Source organism: Petaurus breviceps, unplaced genomic scaffold (genome assembly GCF_028583685.1).
Source record: "Petaurus breviceps papuanus isolate PSGF00001 unplaced genomic scaffold, PetGlider_PUasm1.0 174, whole genome shotgun sequence".
Taxonomy (NCBI): Eukaryota; Metazoa; Chordata; class Mammalia; order Diprotodontia; family Petauridae; genus Petaurus; species Petaurus breviceps.
This window is the reverse complement of record NW_027185761.1, coordinates 75,073,320-75,094,888: the sequence shown is the minus strand read 5'-3', so window position 1 is coordinate 75,094,888 and position 21,569 is coordinate 75,073,320. Positions and strand designations below refer to the sequence as shown.

Sequence of the window (21,569 nt, the reverse complement as noted above, 5' to 3'; positions counted from 1 at the left end):
GGGGGGGGGGGGGGGGGGGGGGGGGGGGGGGGGGGGGGCTTGTAAAGGATGTGCCAGTGGCAGGGCAAGGTGGAGGGATGCGGATGGCCAGTGTTCCAGCGGTGCCCTTGAGACATGAGGGGAGGCGGGAGGTCTTCAAGCACGTGGAGCAGCACCTTGGAGGGAATTTGGCCGAGGACATGGACAAGAGTCACCTTGAAGGAGGCAGGGATTGGTTGCAGCTTGACCCTTGGTGGGAAATTCTGAACTGTGGTAAGATCACAGACCCGGTTGGTATTTGCTATGAGCAGTGCCTTCCAGGTCCCTTCTTTAAAAAAAAAAAATGTGATTTTTTTTTTCACATCTGAATTGTCTCCCTCCCGTCTTCCTTTGCTCTCCTCACACCAACTCCACTGAGAAGACAAGAAAAACAAAAGCCATTACAAAGACTCAGCTAAGCAAGCCCCGCCCTTGGGCAGAGCCCAGTTGTCTGTTCCTCGGTAGAGATACCCACGTGCCCCCGTCTGCTCTCTAAACCCATCACCTGGAGGAGTCTTCTCGGATTGTGGTTGGTCATTGTCTTCATCAGTGTTCCTAAACCTTTGGAGTGGAACGGAATGGAATAATCATTTATGAAACAATTAACAGCTTTACTAAAGCTGCAGGACATAAACAAACCACATGAATCATGGGCTTTTCTATATATCGTCAACAAAACCCAAGAGAAAGAGACAGAGAAATTCCATTTAAAATAACTGCAGACAGTATAACCCTCTTCAGAGTTTAGATGCCAGGACACAAAGGGACTACATGAACCCAGCTACAGACAGACCTCAACCACTGGAAAAACACTGATTGCATACTAATAGTAAACATGGCAGCGTTACCCAAGTTAGTTTACTTATTCATTGCTGTACCAAACCACCAAAGAATTGTTTTATGAAGCTAGAAAAAGTGACGAGATTGCTGTGGAAGGACAGGGGAATCGAAGAAAAGCCGCGTGCCCCAGCTCGGACTTCCTGGGGGCTATTGCTCCCGTTTGCTAGTTCTCCCTGCTTGGGATGTGCTTCTGTCCTATGGATCTTTGCGTGCTGAGTGTGGCTTCTTTGGGATCTCAGTCAGCGCAGGGTCAGGGTTCCAAGCCCTCAGTGGTCCCAGAGGGATGTGATGCAGGATCAAGTCTTTGTCTGAGTTCTAGGAGTTCCAGCTTTGGTTCTGAACTTGTCCTTGGTAGGCAGCTGCAGCAGACTGTTGTTGCTGGACTCATGGGCAGCCTCCCCTTGGGTCATTCCCCTGCAGGCTTCAGCCAGAGCTCAACTCTGCGCCTAGGCTCCAAGCCACATGGCTGCTTTTGCTTCTGAGCTGTTCTTGCTCAGCAGACAGCGAGAGCCCCTAACCATTACCCTCAGCTTCTCACTCTTAGGCACTGGCCCTTCCTCAGTCCACCCTCCGCATGGGACCCAGAACTGGTTAGTGACATGGGACCAGGTCCTACCTGCAGCTCCAGCTCAGGGATCTCTTCCTGCCTTGGTTTTTTGTGTTCCTGGAAACTGGACCTGATCCTCAGATCTCTTTATTTGTCTCTCTGTGCTGTCTTGGGCTGGAAAAATAATTCACTCTGATTTTTTTCCTTGAATTTCTTGATCAAATTTCAGGCTGGTGTGTGTGTGTATAGTGGTGGGCCTGGAGTCAGGAAGACTCATCTTCCTGAGTTCAAATGTGGCCTCAGAAACTCACTGTGTGGCCTTGGGCACATCCCTTAACCTTGTTTGGCTCAGTTTCCTTGTCTGTAAAGTGAGGTGGAGAAGGAAATAGTAAACTGCCGGAGGCACCTTTGCCAAGAAAACCTCAGCGTTGGAGGTGGCTGAAAAGATTGATCTGTGCACACTTCTTCCTGTTCCTTCCTCATCCTCACTCCACCTCTTCCAATTCCCTTTTTAAAGGAATGAATCCCAGAGAAGCAGGGGCGCGGAGGTTACCAGCTCTCACTGTATGTCCTGGCCTGATCTGGCAGAGGCTCCCGTCTGCTTCTTTAGATAATTCCTCTCCCTCTTCATCGTCTGTAGGAAATGCTTGTGGGGGGAAGTGGAAAAGACCTCCATTTGAGCGTTCCAAGATGAGATGGCTGAGAATCCTATGAAGCAAGGTAGCCCTGCCTGCAGCCTCTCCTGGGATTCCGAGCCCTCTCTCCATCCCGGGTCTGGGGCATCAACTTGTGTCCTCAGGTATTCAGACCAATGTCCCGAGGCCCCATCCAGGCACGAGAATGGTCAGGGCTTTGGTAGCAGACTAGAAATAAAATCATCGTGGTCCATCCACTGGGGAATGGCTCAATGAGTGTTCTCTGGGGGTAATGCGCGCATACAGAGAAGCACAGAGAGGTGAGGGGACCGAGGCCGAGGACAGTGAGCAGAGAAGCAGAGGCGCTCTAACAGTGAGAAGGCAAAGAACTGCAAAAGTGAGGAGCGGAACCCCCGGAGATCCTGAAGACGCAAAGAGGTGCCTGCTCTGGGCCCGCCCGGGCACCTGCAGGGATGCCCTGGAGAGGCTCACAGCCCAGCAGAGGGGACGACCTGTGGAGGACTGAGCATAAGAATGGCTTCTTCTAGAGGCCAGGACTAGGGGCAGCTAGGTGGCACAGTGAACAGAGCACTGGACCTGGAGTCGCCCTGAGTTCAAATCCAGCCTCAGACTCTTAAAACAAAACTAGCCATGTGACCTTGGGCAAGTCACTTAACCCCAATTGCCCTCCCAAAAGCAAAAAAAAAAAAAATAGAGGGCAGGAATTGGCTTAAGCCTTGAAGGAAACCAGGGGAGCCAGGAGGCAGAAAGAGGAATGGGGGTCTGGCAGCTGGATCACAGACTAGAAGGGGAAAGAATGCTGCGGAGGTAGGAAGGGGCTGTTTGTGTTAGATCCTGGAGCTCATAAGGGAGCGGCTGGGAGGGGAGGAGGGGGAGGGAAGGGGGGAGGGAGGAAAGACCTACAGCTCAGGAGGATCATTTTGGTAGCTCCTGCAGAAGGGTCTGGAATGGGAAGAGGCTCATGGCAGTCACAACAGCCAGCAGGCATGGATGTGATATAATGGGGGCTGCCCTGTCAAAGGAGAGACAGAGACATCCTGGAGAGAGATGCCATGAAGGCAGAAATGACTGGATTTGTCTATAGATTGGATGGGGGAGGGGGCAAGGGGAGGTAGCAGTTAGAGGGAGTGAGGAGCCGGGATGATTCCTAGGTTGTGAACCTGAGAGGGCAGGGAGGAAGGTAAGGCTCTGGACAGTAAAGAGAAACTGGGAGCCGTATGTTTCAGGGAAAGAGAATAAGGTCTGTTTGGGACACAGCGAGTGTAAGACATCTCTGGACATGCAGTTAGAGATATCTGTGAGGTAGCTGGAGATCTGAGCCCAGAGATTGGGAGAAAGCTGCTAGACCCACAGATCTGAAACTTATCTGTGTAGGGAGAATTAAGTCAGGGGAGGCTGATGAGATCCCTGTAGAGGAAGAAGAGAAGAGACCCCAGGACACCAACTGGTAAAGGGCGTGGTCTGGAGGAGGGTCCTGCAAAGGAGACAGAGGAGGAGCCATTAGAGAAGGAGAAGAACCAGGAGAGACAGAGACAGAGAGGGACAGAGAGTCAGAGAGGGGGGACAGAGGGAGTCAGAGAGGAGTGAGAGACAGAGAGGGACACAGAGTCAGAGAGGAGTGAGAGACAGAGAGAGAGTCAGAGGGGAGTAAGAGCCAGAGAGGAGGGACAGAGACAGAGAGAGGGACAGAGAGAGTCAGAGAGGAGTGAGAGACAGAGACAGACAGGGACACAGAGTCAGGAGTGAGAGAGAGATAGAGGCAGAGAGGAGGGACAGAGACAGAGAGAGTCAGAGAGGAATGAGAGACAGAGAGAGGAGAGAGAGGGAGGAGACAAAGAGGCAGGAGTCCTGAAAACCTGGAGAGAAGAGAGGGCAACACAGCACAGACCCCATTCCCAACTTGCAGACACTTTCTCTGTCCAGGTTTTTTTTTTTTTTGGTTTTTTTTTTTTTTGTTTTTAGCTGTGAGTGATAACTTTATTTTTTTTAATTTATTTTAAGTTTTAAGTGTTTACCAAAGATTTTGAGTTACAGATTTTCTTCCCATCTCTCCCATACCCCCACCCCAAGATGGCAAGCCTACTGTCTCTCACTCCTCTCTGATTCTCTGCCCCTCTCTCTCTGTCTCTCTCTCTCACTCCTGTCTGTCTCTCTCTCTCTGTCTCTGTCTCTCACTACTCTCTGACTCTCTCTGTCCTTCTCTTTCTGTCTCTCTCTCACTCTTTTCTGTCTCTGTCCCTCTCTCTCTGTCCCTGTCTCTCTCTGTCTCTCACTCCTCCCTGACTCTCTGTCCCTCTCTCTCCCTGTCTCTCTCTGTCTCTCACTCCTCTCTGACTCTGTCCCTCTCTGTCTCTGTCACTCCTCTCTGACTCTGTCTCTCTGTCTGTCTGTCTGTCTGTCTCTCTCTCTCTCTCTCTCACTCCTCTCTGACTCTCTCTCACTCCTCTCTGAATACCCCTTCCCCCAATCTGGCCTCTCTTATATCCCCCCCCCAATTCTTCCCCTTACTTTCTAGTAGGGCAAGATGGATTTCTATACCCCAGTGCCTGTATATCTTCCCAGTTGCATGTAAAAAAAAAACAATTTTTTTAAACATTTGTTTTTAAAACTTTGAGTTCCAGATTCTCTTCCTTCTCCCTTCCTCACCCACTACCACTGAGAAGACAAGCAATCTAATATAGGTTATACATGTATAGTGATGCAAAAAATTTCCAGAGTAGTCATATTGTGAAAGAATAACTATATTTCCCTCCATCCTATCCCACCCCTATTTATTCTATTTTCTCCTTTGACCCTGTCCCTTTTCAAAAGTGTTTGCTTCTAACCACCCTCTCCACCAATCCTCCCTCCTGTCATCCCCGCTCTTATCCCCTTCCCCCCTACTTTCCTGTAGGGTAAGATACCCAATTGAGTGTGTATGTTATTCCCTCCTTCAGCCAAATCCAATGTGAGTAAGGTTGTCCCATCCCCTTTCACCTTCCTGCTCTTCCCCTCCATTGTAACAGCCTTCTCCTGCCTCCATTATTTGAGATAATCCATCCCATTCTATCTCTCCCCCTCTCCTCCCAATATATTCTTCTCTCACTTCTTAATTTTATTTTTTTATATCATTCCTTCATTCAACTCACCTTGTGCCCTCAGACTATGTATATATGTGCACACATATATACATACACACCTATACTCACCTATACATACATACATATATGCAAATGTGTGTGTATGTGTGTGTGTGTGTATATATATATATATATATATAATACCTTCAACTATACTCATACTGAGAAAAGTCTCATGAGTTACAAATATGGTCTTTCCCTTTACGAATGGAAATAGTTCAGCTTTATTAAGTTTCTTATGATTTCTCTTTACTGTTTACATGCTTCTCTTGCTTCTTGCATTTGAAAGTCAAATTTTCTGTTCAACTCTACTTTTTTCTTTTTTTGCTTTTTGGAGGACAATTGTGGTTAAGTGACTTGCCCAAGGTCATATGGCTATTTTTTGTGTTAAGTGTCTGAGGCCGAATTTAAACTCAGATCTTCCTGACTCCAGGATTGGTGTTCTATTCACTGTGCTACCTAGCTGCCCCCAGCTCTGATTTTTTTCATCAGGAGTGCTTGAAAGTCCTCTATTTCATTGAATATCCATATTTTGCCCTGAAGTATTATACTAATTTTTGCTGGTTAGGTGAATCTTGGTTTTAATCCTGCCTTCTTTGACCTCTGGAATATCACATTCCAAGCCCTTCGATTCCCTTAAAGTGGAAGCAGCTAGATCTTGTGTTATCCTGATTGTGTTTCCACAATACTCAAATTGTTTCTTCCTGGCTGCTTGTAATATTTTCTCTTTGACCTGAGAACTCTGAAATTTGGCTATAACATTCCTAGGAGTTTTCTTTTTGCTATCTTTTTCAAGAGGTGATCAGTAAATTCTTTTGGTTTCTATTTTGCCCTCTGGTTCTAGAATATCAGGGCAATTTTCCTTGATTTCTTTTTTTAATTTTTGTTTATTTTTAGTTTACAACATTCATTTCCACAAGATTTTGAGTTACAAATTTTCTCCCCATCTTTCCCCTATCCACCACCCCAGAACAACAATCCCACTGAATACCCTATCCCCTAATCTGCTCTCTCCTATATTCTCCCCCATTCCCCCTCCAACTTTCCAGTAGGGCAAGATGGATCTCCATATCCCAGTGCCTGTATATCTTATATCCCAGTGCATGTAAAAAAAAGAATATATATATATATATATATATAATATGTATATATAAAATGATTTTTTTGAACATTTTATTTTAAAACTTTGAATTCCAGATTCTTTCCCTTCTTCCCTTGTCACCCACCCTTACTGGGAAGATAAGCAATTTGATATAGGTTGTTCATATGTAGTTACACAAAACAATTCCATAGTGGATATATTGTGAAAGACCGACTGTATTTCCCTCTATCCTATCCTGCCCCCCACTTGTTCTATTCTCTACTTTGACCCTGTCCCTTTTTAAAAGTGTGTGCTTCTAACTAACTACCCTCCCTCCAATCTGCCCTCCCTTCTATCATACCCCTCTTATCCCCTTCCCTCCTACTTTCCTGTAGAGTAAGATACCCAGTTTAGTGTGTATGTTATTCCCTCCTTAAGACAAATTCAATGAGAGTAAGGTTGACCCATTCCCTTTTGCCTTCCTTTTCTTCCCCTCCATTGTAACAGTTTTCCTTTGCCTCTTTTATATGAGATAATTTACCCCATTCTGTCTCTCTCTATCTCCTCTCATTATATTCCTCTCTCACCTCTTAATTTTATTTTTAAAATACCATACCTTCCTATTCAATTGATCCTGTGCCCTCTGTCTATGTATACCTGTACACATACTCACTCACATATATATTCATACACACATATACCCTCCTATATAGACATATATATATATATGTGTATACACACATATATATATGTGTGTGTATACATATATATATATATATATATATATTCTCTTCAACTATCCTCATACTGAGAAAAGTTTCTTAAGTTACAATTATCGTTTTTCCATGTAAGAATGAAAATAGCTCAACTTTGATAAGTTCCTTATGATTTCTTTTCCCTGTTTACCTTCTCATGCTTCTCTTGCTTCTTGTATTTTAATGTCAGATTTTCTGTTCAACTCTGGTTTTTTCATCAAGAATACTTGAAAGTCCTCTATTTCATCGAATGACCATATTTTCCCCTGAAACATACTCAGTTTTGCTGGGTAGGTGATTCTTGGTTTTAATCCCAGCTCCTTTGATCTCTGGAATATCATATTCCAGGCCCTTTGATCCCTTAATGGAGAAGCTGCTAGATCTTGTGTTATTCTGATTGCGTTTCCACAATATTCAAATTGTTTCTTCTTGGCTACTTGTGATATTTTCTCCTTGATCTGGGAACTCCAGAATCTGGCTATAATTTTCCTAGAAATTTCCTTATTGGGATCTTTTTCAAGAGGTGATCAGTGAATTCTTTCAATTTCTATTTCTCCCTCTCGTTCTAAAACATCAGGGCAATTTTCCTTGAGAATTTCTTGAAGGATGATTTCTAGGTTCTTTTTTTAATCATGGCTTTCAGGTAGTCCAATAATTTTTAAATGATCTCTCCTGAATCTATTTTCCAGGTCAGTAGTTTTTCCAATGAGATATTTCATGTTGCCTTCTTTTTTTTTCATTTGTTTGGATCTGTTTTATGGTATTTTAATTTCTCATAAAGTTCTTAGCTTCTGTTTGCTCCAATCTAATTCTGAAGGAGTTATTCTCTTCAGTGGGCTTTTGAGATTCTTTTTCCATCAGGCAAATTTGGCTTTTTAAGGCATTCTTCCCCTCATTGGCTTTTTGGGCCTCTTTTGTCATTTGAGTTAGTCTTTTTTTTTTAAAGTGTTATTTTCTTCAGTCAGGTTGTTTACTCTCTTTTCATAATTTTCTTGCATCATTCTCATTTCTCTTCCCAATTTTTCCTCCACTTCACTTACTTAGTTTTAAAAATCCTTCTTGAGCTCCTCTATGGCCCATAACCTGTTAGGTTCCCAGTCCCAACTCCAGCAATGTCTTACCTTATACCCAGTCTTCGGAGGTCTCCGGCTTCTTGTCTCCAAGAAGAACTTACCCCCACAGAACACCCAGGATACGAAAAGTATGATGCGAAGCTGGTTATTCGGTTACATCTTAACTGCACTGCAAGCAAACAGGAAGGGGAACTAACTAACTTCCTCTATCTCCCCTATTTATAAACCTTGTGGGCCATGCCTTGCAGGGCCAATCATGTTCTTTCCCGAGTACATCAGATGAGACAAAGGAGCAAAGTCCTTCCCAGAAGTCCTTTAGGCATTGCCATGCAGAGTATCACTCTCACATCACTGCACCTGAAACTCCCTTGTCCCTGGTTCGTTAACCCCCAGGCAAAGCTGTCCCAACAACATCCCTCAGAAAGCCACGTGCACCCCCTCCGGCCACCACCCCACCACACGACATGTGGGAGCAAATCGCACACTCTCCTGAGTTCAAGGCAAAGGAGTATGTGTTAAGAGGAGTCCATGTTTATGGGGCACACTCAGTGCCACGTTGGCCTTTCCTAACCCAGCAGAGTCGGCCCCCACGGCCCTGTGCTCAATGCCATGTTGGGCTTTACGGCCCAGCAGAGTCGGCCTCCACATCTCCAAGCTCCTGCCCCTCAGAGGTCACGTGCACTTTCTCTGACATCTTGTGACTGCCGCAGTGTCTCTCACACTCGTGACTCTATCAATAACCAATTCATATTTTTCTTGGAAGCTTTTGATGGATGCAGCAGTTCCGACTTCGTTGTCTTCCTCCTTCTCCATGCTTTGATCCTTTTTGTCCCCAAAAAAGGAATCTAAGGGGGCGGCCAGGTGGCTCAGCGAGTAAGAGCACCGGCTCCAGTGTTGGGATGACCTGGATCAAATCTGGGCTCAGATACTTAGCACCACACCCAAAAATAACTGGCCATGTAACCTTGAGCAAGTTATTTAACCCCGATTGCTTTAAAAAAAAAAAGGAATCTAAGGTTTGCTGTACTTGCTTTGCTTCCTTTGCTTACTCATGTTGCCACTCAATTACTTGACTTCTGAACTTTTTGCCACAGTAGAACTCTTTTGCTTCCAGAGAGGGGAGCTTTGTCCCAAATTGCTGGGGTTTTCACAGCACCAGAGCTATTATTTGGGTGCCCTCTCTGAAATCTCCACATGCTCTGGCACCTGTTCACACACCCCAGGACCTCTACCCAGGACAGCAATCCAGATCCAACCAGGTTAAAGCAAGAGTGATTACCCCTCAGAATGGTCACTTGGTCCCCTTATGATCTACAGGCCAGGAGCTCTGAAGCAGCCACGTGGCGGCAGCTACACAGCCACAGCACCTCTGTTACTTCTTGCCTTCTCACCCCAGGGGCAGAGGCCAGACAGCACTCTTGGTCCCACTGTTCCCTCAAAGTCCACACTGACCTTTTACTTTGTCTTTGGCATTTATGGATTGATAATTCTGAAAACTTTCACAGCTGCTGGTGATCCACTCTCATAAAGTCCACTGCTGCCACTGTTGGTTGGGACCACCCTGTGGCTAAAACCACAGGCTCACGCAGGGTGGGGATTAGCTCCCAGCGAGCTGTGATGGACCCTTCCTGCCAGCCTGCAGGGCTGCCTTCAGCAGGAGATTTGTTTCTGTCACTTTGTGGGTTCTGTGGCTCTAAAGTTTGTTTAGAGTCATATTTTATAGGTATTTGAGGTGGTTATGGGGGGAGCTCAAGAAGTTTTCCTGCTTCTATGCCACCATCTTGGCTCTACCCCCAACTTCCTCTGGAATTTCTTGAAGGATGATTTCTAGGCTCTTTTTTTGATCATGGCTTTCAGGTGGTCCAATAATTTTTAAATTTCTTTCCAGGATCTATTTTCCAGGTCAGTGGTTTTTCCAATGAAATATTTCACATTGCCTTCTATTTTTTTCATTTATTTGGATCTGTTTTATAGTATCTTGATTGCTCATAAAGTCGTTAGCTTCCATTTGCTCCAATCTAATTTTGAAGGAATTATTCTCTTCAGTGAGTTTTTGAAATTCCTTTTCCATCTGGGCAATTGGATTTTGGCTTTTTAAGGCATTCTTCCCACTGGCTTTTTGGGCTTCTTTTGCCATTTGAATTAGTCTATTTTTAAGGTGTTATTTTCTTCAGTCAGGCTATTGACTTGTTTTTCATTATTTTCTAGCATTCTCATTTCTCTTCCCACTTTCTCCTCCACTTCTCTTACTTGATTTTCACAATCCTTCTTGAGCTCCTCCATGGCCTTCAACCAGTTCATATTTTTCTTGGAGGCTTTTGATGCAGGAGTTTTGATTTTGTCGTCTTCTTCTGGTTCTATGTTTTGATCCTCTTTTTCCCCAAAAAAAGGTTCTATGGTCTGATTATGCTTCCTTTGCTTGCTCATCTTGAGCCAATTACTTGACTTTTGAGCTCTTTGCCAGGGTAGAACTCTGCTTTCAGAGTTGCTGTGTCCCAAATTTCTGGGGTTTTTCACAGTTGTGTCAGAGCTGTTGTCAGAGCTATAAGGAGGGCACCCTTTCTACAGCCACCACAAGCTCCGGCACACTAGTGTTCCTCACCCCAGGACCACTGCCCAAGACGGTGACCCAGATCCAAGCAGGTCAAAGCAAGAGCAATTACCCTCTGAATGGTTGCTTGGTCCCCCTACTATCTGCAGGCCAGGAGCTCCAGAGACAGCCATGGGGCAGCAGCTGCAGCCCCCACACCATCACCACCTCTACTGCCCCAGGGACAGGGACCTGACCATGCTCTTCTCCCACCCAGCTCTAACAGGGCTCCCCACTGACCTTTTACTTTCTCTTTGGCATTTGTGGGTTGAAATGTCAGAAAACCACCACAGCTGCTAGTGATCCACTCTCCTGAGGTCTAATTTGGTCTGGGCCGCGAGTCTGGGCCAGTACGGCTCCCATGGGACTGTGCTTGGCTCTGAGCCTGGGTGTGATAGACCCTGTCAGCCTGCCAGGCTGTCTTCAGTGGGAGATTTGTTTCTCTCTGTCACTTTATGAATTCTGTAGCTCCAAAATTTGTATAGAGTCATTTATTTTACAGGTATTGGAGGTCCCAGGTTAGGTTTTTTTTTTGGAAGTGGGAAGGCAGGGCAATTGGGGTTAAGTGACTTGCCCAAGGTGACACTGCTAGCAAGTGTTAAGTGTCTGAGGCCAGATTTGAACTCAGGTCCTCCTGAATCCAGGGTCAGTGCTCTATTCACTGCGCCACCTAGTCTCTCCCCTTCCAGGTTAGTTTTGAAAGACTTTTTTCCCCTCTTCCAGTTCTTTGTTACCAAGGAAGGCCCCCTTTGAGTAGGAGAAAAGTGAATCTCTTTGGAATCAAAGGTGATGTCAAACTAAAGATATTAATAAAAAGACAAAACAGTGAATTGCCAGTCTTCTTTCTTTGGGGAGGGCAGACCATCCCCTCTTATGCCTCTGTGCAGAGCATGGCTCCTTAAGAGCAGGGCATGCCTCACTACTCCTAGCAGAAGTCTCCTGGCTTCACATTCCCACTCCTTGGTCCTCGGGAGAGGATGGCATAGTGATGATGCCTGCAGTGATGCTGATGCCCAGAAGTCACTCCCCTGTGGGGCCAGACTGATGACTCCTGTATTCGGGACAGCCCCCTTAGTGCAGAAAGCGTGTGCTTCTGCAACATTGTAATGTTGTCAGAGTACTCTGTGGTGGGGGGTGGGGGGAGGTCTCATTTGGAGGCTAGGGTTACAGAGGGAAAACTGAAACCCAAAGATTGGCAGTTGATGACTCAGGGCCACAGGGAGTATGTGCCCCAGGCAGGATTTGAACTCATGTCACCCTCACTCTAACTGCTACCCAACTGCCAAAGGTCCATTGAGCTGGACTGGGAAGGGTAGGCAGGATTTCTAGAGTGTGACAATGCCCAAGAGTTTGGGAGTCCAGACTGGTAGGTATGTGAGGGCCAGGCAGAGAGGGAGGGAGGGATACCCAGCTCCAGGGAAGGAGGGAAATTTGCTAGCATCATGCCACATAGAAAATGGCTGTGCTGAGATTTGGACTGGGGCTTCTGACTCCAGGCCCATCACTCATTCCATTGTCTATCTCCCAGCCAAAGGATTTGGTCTGGGAGAGGCAAGGGGAGACCCCGGAAAGCAGGGGAATGACCTGATGGGAGCTCAGTTAAACAGTCTGAACATGGCCCTTGTCCCTAGGTGGAAGACCTGCCTCCAACCATCATTCTGGTCCACATGGGCGTAGTGGGCTGCCCCATCACGTTGTTTAGGACTACCCACCTGGCTGATGAGCCTCCCCAGGACCAAGTCATCAGGTACTTCCCAGGGGCCACCATGCTGGGGCAGGAGAAGCCACTAGAGAACAGGGCTTAGAGCAGGCAACTGTGTCCCAGCGGGCCCCAGGCAGACCTGTCTCTGTGACCTTCCTGCTGAGTCTGTTGGCAGGATCCTCATCAGTCTCCCACTGTTCTGGTCCTGCCATGCCTCCCTCCTTCCAAGGGGCTTTAAACTTGGCCTTCTCTTCTTCCTTCTAAGGGGTTACTTAGTATCTGTTGAGGTCCGTTGCTGGAGAAGAACCAGACTTGGCACCAGTACTTCTTCATCCAGAGCCCAGACTTGGCACTGTTGGCCTGTTGACTCCATGAAACCACTTGAGATTTCTTGGGGTCCCTGGCTGCCCACTGCCCAAGCCCCTGGCTGGGCCGGGCCCCTTCTCCCTGGGCTTGTTCCCCAGGCCGGCCCTGGGCAGCTGCTGAGCGAAGGGCTATCTCCTCCCTTCCCAGGTTTGGCACTCAGATCTCTGGAGGAGACACCATCTCCCGCACTCTCCGTCTGAATAACTCCAGTCCTTACGGTAAGACTTTCAGTCAGTAAATAAACAAACGTTTACCAAGAACCTACTATACATGCAGGTCACTGTGCTAGCTGCCGTGGGGGAGACCGAGACGTCTAAGACGCAGTCTCTGCTCTCAAGGAGCTTGTAGACCAGTTGGAGAGAAAAGACATAAACTGTGGTAAATGCAAGGTGCCGGACTGGGAGCAGAGGGCACCCAGGTGCAGGTGGGCAGGGCAGTCCCAAGGCCAGGCCCGGCCCAGCCCACTCACATGCTTTGTGTCAGTTTGGGGCATGCATAAGTGTGTATATGCACGCACATGTGTGCAGTCATGCCTGGTGGTTGCCAAAGGGCCTGCTCCACTGGTGGGCCCAGGAAGGAGGAGTGGCCCTCAGCCTATTTAGAGCTTGTCTAGGTTCCCTTATTGTACATTCAGGGAACAGAAGCTTGAATGGCCTGTCCAGGACCTGTCCTCTCCCCCAGAGACCCCAGTGGTCTACTTTCTCAGCATCTGCCTCCTCTGGTGCTCTGGGATGCCAGGGCCGAAGTACCAATTGCCCCTTAGAGACTTCTTCTAGAGTCACATGGCTGAGCTAGGGCTGCACCCCAAGAACAAGGGCTTTTCCTACCTCTGCAGCTGTCCCTGCCTGTTTTGGGCAGACATCCCTCAGTGTCTGTGTCTCTCCTGAGCCCCTTTGGACCTACTTTTCTGGTGAGGGAGTCATTGGCCTGTACAGTGCCTGGGAGGCCTTTACTTTGGCTCTTTGCCATGCAAGCAGGTTATATGTAGATGCTAACTTGGGGCTGCTAACCACATTGCATCTCTCCAGGTCTCTGCCTGCGATCAGAGTCCTTGGCCAATGTCAGGAGCCCTGGGCCAGGAGGCAGCAGGTTTATAGACTGGGAGCCCCCAGGAGGCTGGGAAGTGGGAGGGATCTGGAACCCAGAAGACAAGGGGCCCCCTTTTTAGGACCAGCCCTGTTGGCCTTGTCATTCCTAGGAGCACAGGGTAAGTGAGAGAGCCTGGGGGAATAACCCTGACTTGAGGTGAGCCACTGCCCTGATGAGGCTTTGATTTCTCCCTCCCTGCCATCTGCCCTGGGAGTGTGGAGACAAGACTGGTCCTGGGAAAAGCCCCAGATGTTGTCTAGGGTGACAGTAACTCCCACATATCTATACTGGACTTTGTTAAAGATGCAGGGATCCAGGCAGCTCCCTCAAACTGGTCCCCAGTGCCAGGAGGCTCCCCCAGTACTGGGCCCCTCCCCCACTACCCAGTATCCTTTGGTCCCTGCTTGATACTCCTGGAATTTTCTTGGGGGTCCCTCCTGCCCTGTGGCTCCCACTTCTCCCTTCCTCTCACCATTCTGCTCTCTCCCCACCTCACTCTCCTTCCAACTGTTTGACAATGCAGACATCAGGATAGACTGGGAGACCTATAACCCCAAAGAGAGTGAAGACAAGCTCGTAGACTGCTTGGTGCTGTATGGGACACCCTTCCCCCTGAGGGATGCTGCTGGGGTGGAGCTCGAGTCCAAGGAAGAGCCCAAGAGCGACTCCTCCTTGGTGCCCAGCTCTGACCAGTCCTCCGTCTCCCTGGGCAGTGCAAACCCCTTGGAAGCTGTGAGTATCTCTTCCCCTAGCACGGGGCCACCAGGTGGGATCAGGGGACGTGCCTGGATGGCAATCCAGAAAGCTGTGTGCCAAGTCCCCCGGCACAAAGTAGGAGAGAAACATCTCCCTGTCCCCCAAAATGAGGGCAAAGGAATGGCCAGGGAATCGGGAGGGGTTAGAGGTGAAGCCAGCCAAGAAACAGAGGCCTGAGATGGAAGGCCTGGTGCCAGGGAACAGCCCATGGACCTGCTGGTCTGGAGCCCGACTGCCCAGCAGACAAGTTGGTCATTTATCCTGGAGGAGGTGGGGGCCATGGGCGCTTCTTGAGCAGAGAGCTTGGGTGGTCAGAGCTCTGCTGAGGAAGAGACCTTTGGGGGGGGAGGAGGAGAAGGCTGAAGCTGGGAGGCTGGGAGGCCAGGAAGGAGGCTGCTGCAATTGTCCAGGCAAGGAGTGAGGGGCTTCTGAACTAGGAGGAAGCCTCAGGGGGAGAAGAGAGGAGAGGCCCTGCACTGGTCTTGAAGAAGGGGAAGTACTGGCAGAGCTAGGGATGGATTCCAAGCCCAGGGGACAGCCTGGCTAAGGCAGGAGAAAGGAGGAGCCAGGTAACCAGTCTGACTGTGAGGGGAATTCCAGGCAGATCATTCTGGAAAGACAGGTGGGAGCCAGAGGAGGGATGGCCTTTGAAAAGCCAGATGCTTGAGGCCATGGGGAGCTGCTGCCAGGAAGCCAGTGTAGGTCTGTCCATGCCCCAGGCTAGTGGGAATGACTGTTGGAAGCCTGCTAGCGAATCTGGGAATGGGTGAGTGGAGACAGGCCTAAGGGATGGGGAGGACTTGAATGTGGGGGATTGGGAGGGAGGAGGGAGAAGCAGGAGATGGTCAGGAACAATGGCCTTAGGGGCAAAGCTGTGGACTTGGAGATGCCTGCAGGACATCTGACCCCAGAGGTCCAATAGGCTGGGCTGGGGGTCACTGAGCCCTTGGGAGCTGACAAGGCCGGCCAAAGAGGGGATGGCCTAGAGCCTTGAGCATGGCTGTGCCTGACTTGTGCAGAGGCCCAGAGTTTGGCTGACCAGCCAAGACATGCCTGGTCTCCATGCAGGATGGGAGGGAGTGAGCACCTCTGGGCCCAGGCCTTTCCTCTTCCCCTCCCCCCAGTGCTTACCAGCTGCCTGGAAGTGGCCAGGTCATTGCTGCTCCAGCCATGGGAGGATGGCCCCAGTTCTGCTTAACCTGGCCCCAAGCCTCACACTTGGGGGGGGGTGGCTTTGTTTTGTAAGAAACACCAGGACAGAATGGAGAGTGAAGAAGTACCTTTCCCATTCATGGCCGAGGGGGACCCCAAGATCATCTCACTGATCCTGCGGCCCCACGACGGGGTACTCTCTGACGACCCTTACTCCATCACTCCCAAGCAGCTGGTGAGTGAGCTCCCCTCAGCTCCTAGACGCAGGCCTCCCTGCCCCTCTTCCACCTGCCTCTTCCGCCGTGGGGCCCCCACCCAAACCGCCTTATCCTCCCTTCCTCCCTCCAAGGGCTGCCAGCTGCAGGACGTAGCCCAGGGATGTGGTCAGTGGGGAGTCTTCAGAGGAGGAGGCAGGGTGGGAAGGCTCCAGGCGAGGGCTCGGCCCTTGGCTGGCTTGGGTCCCAGCTGTCCATGCTAGCAGCCTCTTTATGAGGGCCACGCTACTGTCCTGGGAGCCCTCTGCTTTGGTGGCCCATGTCTGGGGCCTCCTGACCCCCTGCAGTGACTGTGTAGGGCCTTACCAAGTTCTATCTGTCTGTGGCAGGTAATTCCAGCTGCTGGGAGCAACTTCATCCACGTCTCCTTTACACCCATGGTCCTACCAGGGTCTGTCAGCAAGATGGTGTGTAACAGCTATGCCTTGGGCTTCATGAGCCTGGACAGCAAGGTGAGTCTCAGGTCCAAGTGGGCCACAAGACCAAGCTGTAGGGCCCTGCAACAGGGCAGGCAGGCGAAGGCAGGGAAGGCTAAGGGAGGCCTGCCTCAGGGGCACCAGCAGGGAGAGGGCTCCTCCTACCCGGCCACAGCAAGCAGCCTGGCCTGAGGTGGCTTGGCCTCTCTGGGCTGGGGTAGATTGCTCGAGAGATCCCAGGAAAGGTGAAGCGCCCTCAGAACTTTGATGCTGAGCTCTTCCGCCTGGACCTTCACGGCCTTGTGCGGCCCACTCGGTGAGTGGGAGAGGGAGCATCCTCCTCTGCCTTCCCCACCCTCCCCATCCCTCCTGCTCCAGCCTGACCTGCCAGGCTTCATCCGGCTTCCTTCCCACTTGCTCCTCCCAGACCCCCAGTCCCAGCCAGGGCTGCCAGAAGGTGTCCTGACCATACTCTGCCTTGACTTTGGGGCAGGTTGAGCATTGAACATGACTATGATGGTGGAATGGTGTTCTACCTGCAGGCCAGTGACCTCATCCCAGCCAATCCGCTCACTGGGGTAAGTGAGTGTGGGTAGGACTCCAGACCCCCCCACCCCACCCCAGAGAAAGGCCAGCTCTCAGGTGGAATGCCCCAGCCCCTCAGCAGAGGAGACTTCTGGGGCCCAGAGCCTTCCTAAATGGTGGGAGGATGCCTCTGTCCAGGGTCCTGGCTCCCAACACTTCCCTTTCCCACAGCCCCAAAACCTCTCCCCCCCGCCCACTCTGTCCTCACCCACCCACCCGCCTCCCTCCGATTTCTGCCAAACTGCCCATAAAGTGGAGGGGAGGGGCAGGACTGGGGCCCACTCTGGCCTGACTTCTAGGTGCTCACTGAGATGGTGACCACCCACCGCCTGAAGCTGAACAACTTCACGGACATGGCCCACTACTTTGGGCTCCTGGTGGCACCCCCATTCTCTGTCACGGGGATCAATCCTGAATACAACCGGAGAGGATGGGACAGGGAGGAGGAAGGGGAGGACAACGAGGAGCCGGCTGGGGATCAGTTTGTACTCAGCCCTCAGCAGAACATGCTGGTAAGCCAGGCCGGGCTAAGCCAGGGAGGGCTCCCTAGGGGGAATGGCTTGGCAGGCTTAGCCAGCTTGTGACCAGGACATGCAGCCCCTGGGCTGGGTGAGGATTGCTTTAGAAACTTCCCACGTTTTTCCTGCTGGCCAGTCTCAGCTGCCCATCTCTGTGGGGCTTGGAGTGGGGGTGGGGACACCACCTCCTGCCCCCTGTGGGGGTCCTCACCTCCTGGGGAGGCTGGGTAACCATGTAGAGACAAGCATAGAGCCTAGGTGCCAGCTCTCCCCCAGCCCCACTGAGGCAGGAGCACCTTGCTGGGGCTGTCACCTAAGTCACTCTCTGGAAGGAGGCCAGTGCATTGTAAATCTCAGAGCCCAAGGCTCAGCGCTGTGGAGACTGCTCAGTGGGACGCACTTGGCGTGGGTGGCACCTGGGTCTGTCTGCTCCCCAGCCTATGGTCAGTCATTGCTACTGTCCACTGCCCCGTCCTCCTGCCCTGACTCCCCTCGCAAGCCTCCTTCCTCCTACACACACACACACACACACACACACACACACACACATCTGTTATGTCACCTTCTCTGGTGCCAGCCAGTCCTTTTGCCCTCCCTAAGTGAAGCTCTTTCCCCTAGATCCACCCTTCTACTTCTTGGGCCCAATGGTGCCCCCTCTTTTCCCTCCTCAATGCTGGCCCTTCTCTTCCATTATCCCAGCCCTTCCCTGGCCAAAGGTTCCCATCGTGCCCCTCTCCTCCAACACTTGCCCCCCCATCCCCCTGCTCCTTCCTTTATCTTCAGTCCTTCCCCTTGTCTGACCACTTCCCTCATGCTACCAACACCCCTAAAAACTCCTCACTGGCCCTTCTGTCCACACACATGTCCTTTGGCTCCTGGAAAAGGCGTCATCAGCAGGAAACCCCACCCTCCTCATCACCCCTCATAGCCCAGTTTCCTCCCTCATCCTGCCATCAAAACTACCCAAAGTCATGCACCCCCCCCCTCTCTCTCCCCCCTTTCCCTCTCCCTCCCTTCCTCCCTCCTTCTCCTTTCTCCATGTGTGTGTGTGTCTCTCTCTCTGTCTCTTCTCTCTGTCTCTTTCTCTGTCTTCCATTCTCTCTCTGTCTCTGTCACTCTCTCTTTCTCTCTTTCCATTTCTCTGTCTCTCTCCCCACTTTGTCTCCCTAGCTCCAACTCTCTCTGTCTCCCTCTGTCTGTCTGGGTCACTTTCTCTCTTTTCCCTCTCTCCCCCCCACCCCTCACCGGTTTTCTCCTCCTCCCTCTCTGACGCCTCTTTCTCTGTCTCCTTGGCTGATTCCTCGTCTGGTCCTGCCCTCTGACCACAGGGGTCCCTCAGGACTCTGCCGTGGGCCCTCTTCTCTTCTGCCTCTGCTTCCCTTGGGGATCTGATCAGCTGCCCAGCATCCGGTTGCCATCTCCAGGCTAACAATTCTCAAATGGACATATCTCGCCCTAACCTTTGTCCTGGGCTCCTTCCTCCTTCCTGGTCTCACATCTCAAACTAGATGTCCCCTAGACACACAGGATTCAACACAGGCCAAGCAGAAGTGATTCTCTTTCCCACATCTCCCAGCTTTCCTCACCTTCCCTGCTACCCCCTGGCAGTCCCCCAGACTCAAGGCCACTCTCCCATTCACCATTGTCAGCAGCTCATCAGCCCTGCTCCCCGCTGCCACTGCACCTCCCTGGCGAGGCCTCTGCCTCAGCCTCTGGGGGTCCTTCCCAAGGCGCAGGGCTGCCCATGCCTGGTGCCCACCAGGGACTGGCCCCTCCAGGATCAAATCTAAACCTTCCCGCTTGTTTGTCGTTTTCATATTACTTTCTTTTATTTAATGATTTTTTTTCAAGTAACAAACATTTGTTTTTGTTCTCCCTTCCTTTTCTGACCCCAGAAAAAAATTTAACACTAAACCCTTGTAATCCATACACTGAGTCCAGCAGAACAGCTTCTTATACTGGTTCTGCGCCGGACCCTGGGTCTGATTCTGCACAGGGCATCGTCTCTAGTAACAGAGCTGTGAACTGAGCCGGTGGGAGAACCTGGCAAGGCCTGTAGGGCCTGCTACGGAGGGAAGTGAGCAGAGCTGGGGCGTCTCTGTCTGGCCTTCCCCGGCCTCTTCCTGCACGTGCTCCTCACCATCCCAGCACTCTCTCTGGCCCCAGCCCCCTTCCAGACTGAGCTCCTGGGTCTCTACCACTGTCCCCCATTTGGACTGTGTCCATCTTGAGTGGATAGAGCTCGGGGGGGGGGGGAAGAGGGGGCAGGGGGCAGGGCCTGCATGTCCCCTGCACTCAGCACAATGCCTAGTACCTTAGTGCAGGGCTGTTGACTGACAGCTTGACATGGTGGTGTGGGTGTGGGTGTGGCCCCAGTGATGGGCCCATCAGGAGCATGTTTTCCTAGATGCCCAGGACGTGGTAGGCAGCGGCCCCAGAGGCCCGGGCAGTGTCTGCACCGTGCTCAGCGCTAGGCTGAGCCTGCTGGCCCAGCCCAGCCTGGCCTCCTGTCTGTGTAGCCTCACACAGTCATGAGAGAGACTGCCAAGCCCCCAACCTCGGCCTTCCCGAGGCCCTGCCATGGGAAGCAGGGATGTGGAGGGTGGAGGGTGAGCTGGCTCCAGTGATGAGGCGGGGCCCTGTCCCTCCAGATAGAGGTGTCCTTCTCCCTATCCCTGGAGCTGCTGACCTACCAGAAGCTGCCCTCAGACCAGATGCTCCCAGGAGTGAAGATCCTTCAAGACAAGTCAGGGGCCAGGAAAATGGAGTTCAGCCAAGACCTGGTGTTAGAGTACACCAACAAGACCACCCAGGCAAGTTGGCCTCCCTGGGGAAGCCAGTGGGCAGCCGGTCATTCACCCACAAGCTGTTTCTCTAGCAGGGAGACAGCCTGTAAGACCTTAGAGGCCAGGGTCACTTTCCATACGATTCTATCCCAAAGCATTTTTGAGCACCTCCCTGGGTGAAGCCTTGGGTTGGGCACTGGGGCTGCAGTGATGCTCTGCCCTCAGTGAGCTGGCATTTCACAGATGGGGCTGGGGCTGGAGTGGCCAGTCTGATGGGAAGGACAGTGTGTTAACTCTGCCTTGGGGATCCCAGAGGCCCCGGTGGGAAGAAGCTGGAATGAGGCCGGGAGGGCAGGTGGCCAGGCTTGTGCCGTGAGAGTCTCTAAGGATTAGTGATTTGGAGCAGTTTTTCATATGGCTATTGACAGCTTGAATTTTTTCCTGAAAATTGTCTATTCATATCCTTTGGCCATATATCAATTAGGGAATGACTCTTGTTCTTATAAATTTGGTTCCGTTCCCCTATATATTTTAGAAATGAGATGTTTATTAGAGAAATATGCTGCAAAGATTTTTTTTCCAATTTCCTACCGCTCTTCTAATTTTAGTTGTATTGATTCTGTTTATGTGGAAACTTTTTAATTTTATGTAATTAAAACTGTCTATTTTGTCTCCTGTGATCCTCTCTATGTCTTGTCGAGCCATGAACTGTTCCTCTGTCCGTAGATTTGACAGGTAATTTATTTTTCATTCCACTTTATGCCTAAGCCATGTACCCATTTGGAGTTTATCTTGGTATGGAGTATAAGAGGCTGGTCTCTACTCAGTTTCTTCTAGACTGCTTTCCTGTTTTCCCAGCAGTTTTTATCAAATAGTGAGTTCTTATTTTTTATCAGACACTGAATTATGGTGCCTGTTTGCTTCTGTATTTTGTAGATGTAATCTGTTCCACTGATCAGCCTTTCTATTTCTTTCCCAGTACCAAACTGTTTTGATGATTAGAGCTTTGTAGTATAGTTTGAGACATGGAACTGATAGGTCTCTCTCCTCACTCCCCCCCCCCTTTTTTTCATTAATTCTCTTGATGTTCTTGATAATTTGCTCCTCCAAATGAATTTTGTAAAATAATTTTTGTGGCTATATAAAGTGACCCTTTAGTGTTTGGTTGGTATGGTAGTGAATAAGTAAATAAATTAGGTAATATGGTCATTTTTATTATATGAGCTCAGCCTACCCCTAAGCAAC

General features: G+C 50.3%; 1 protein-coding gene across 1 annotated transcript in view; it reads left to right on the top strand.

Annotated features, from left to right (window-relative positions):
- Positions 1–21,569, top strand: part of DLEC1 (DLEC1 cilia and flagella associated protein) — a 92,196-nt gene that overhangs the window by 61,149 nt on the left and 9,478 nt on the right. Inside the window, exons 31-39 of the mRNA XM_069084586.1 lie at positions 12,311–12,426; positions 12,895–12,965; positions 14,360–14,763; positions 15,839–15,979; positions 16,349–16,471; positions 16,657–16,751; positions 16,929–17,013; positions 17,320–17,532; positions 20,190–20,351. Of these exons, the coding sequence (XP_068940687.1) occupies positions 12,311–12,426; positions 12,895–12,965; positions 14,360–14,763; positions 15,839–15,979; positions 16,349–16,471; positions 16,657–16,751; positions 16,929–17,013; positions 17,320–17,532; positions 20,190–20,351 (1,410 nt within the window). The remainder of the gene's footprint in view (positions 1–12,310; positions 12,427–12,894; positions 12,966–14,359; positions 14,764–15,838; positions 15,980–16,348; positions 16,472–16,656; positions 16,752–16,928; positions 17,014–17,319; positions 17,533–20,189; positions 20,352–21,569) is intronic.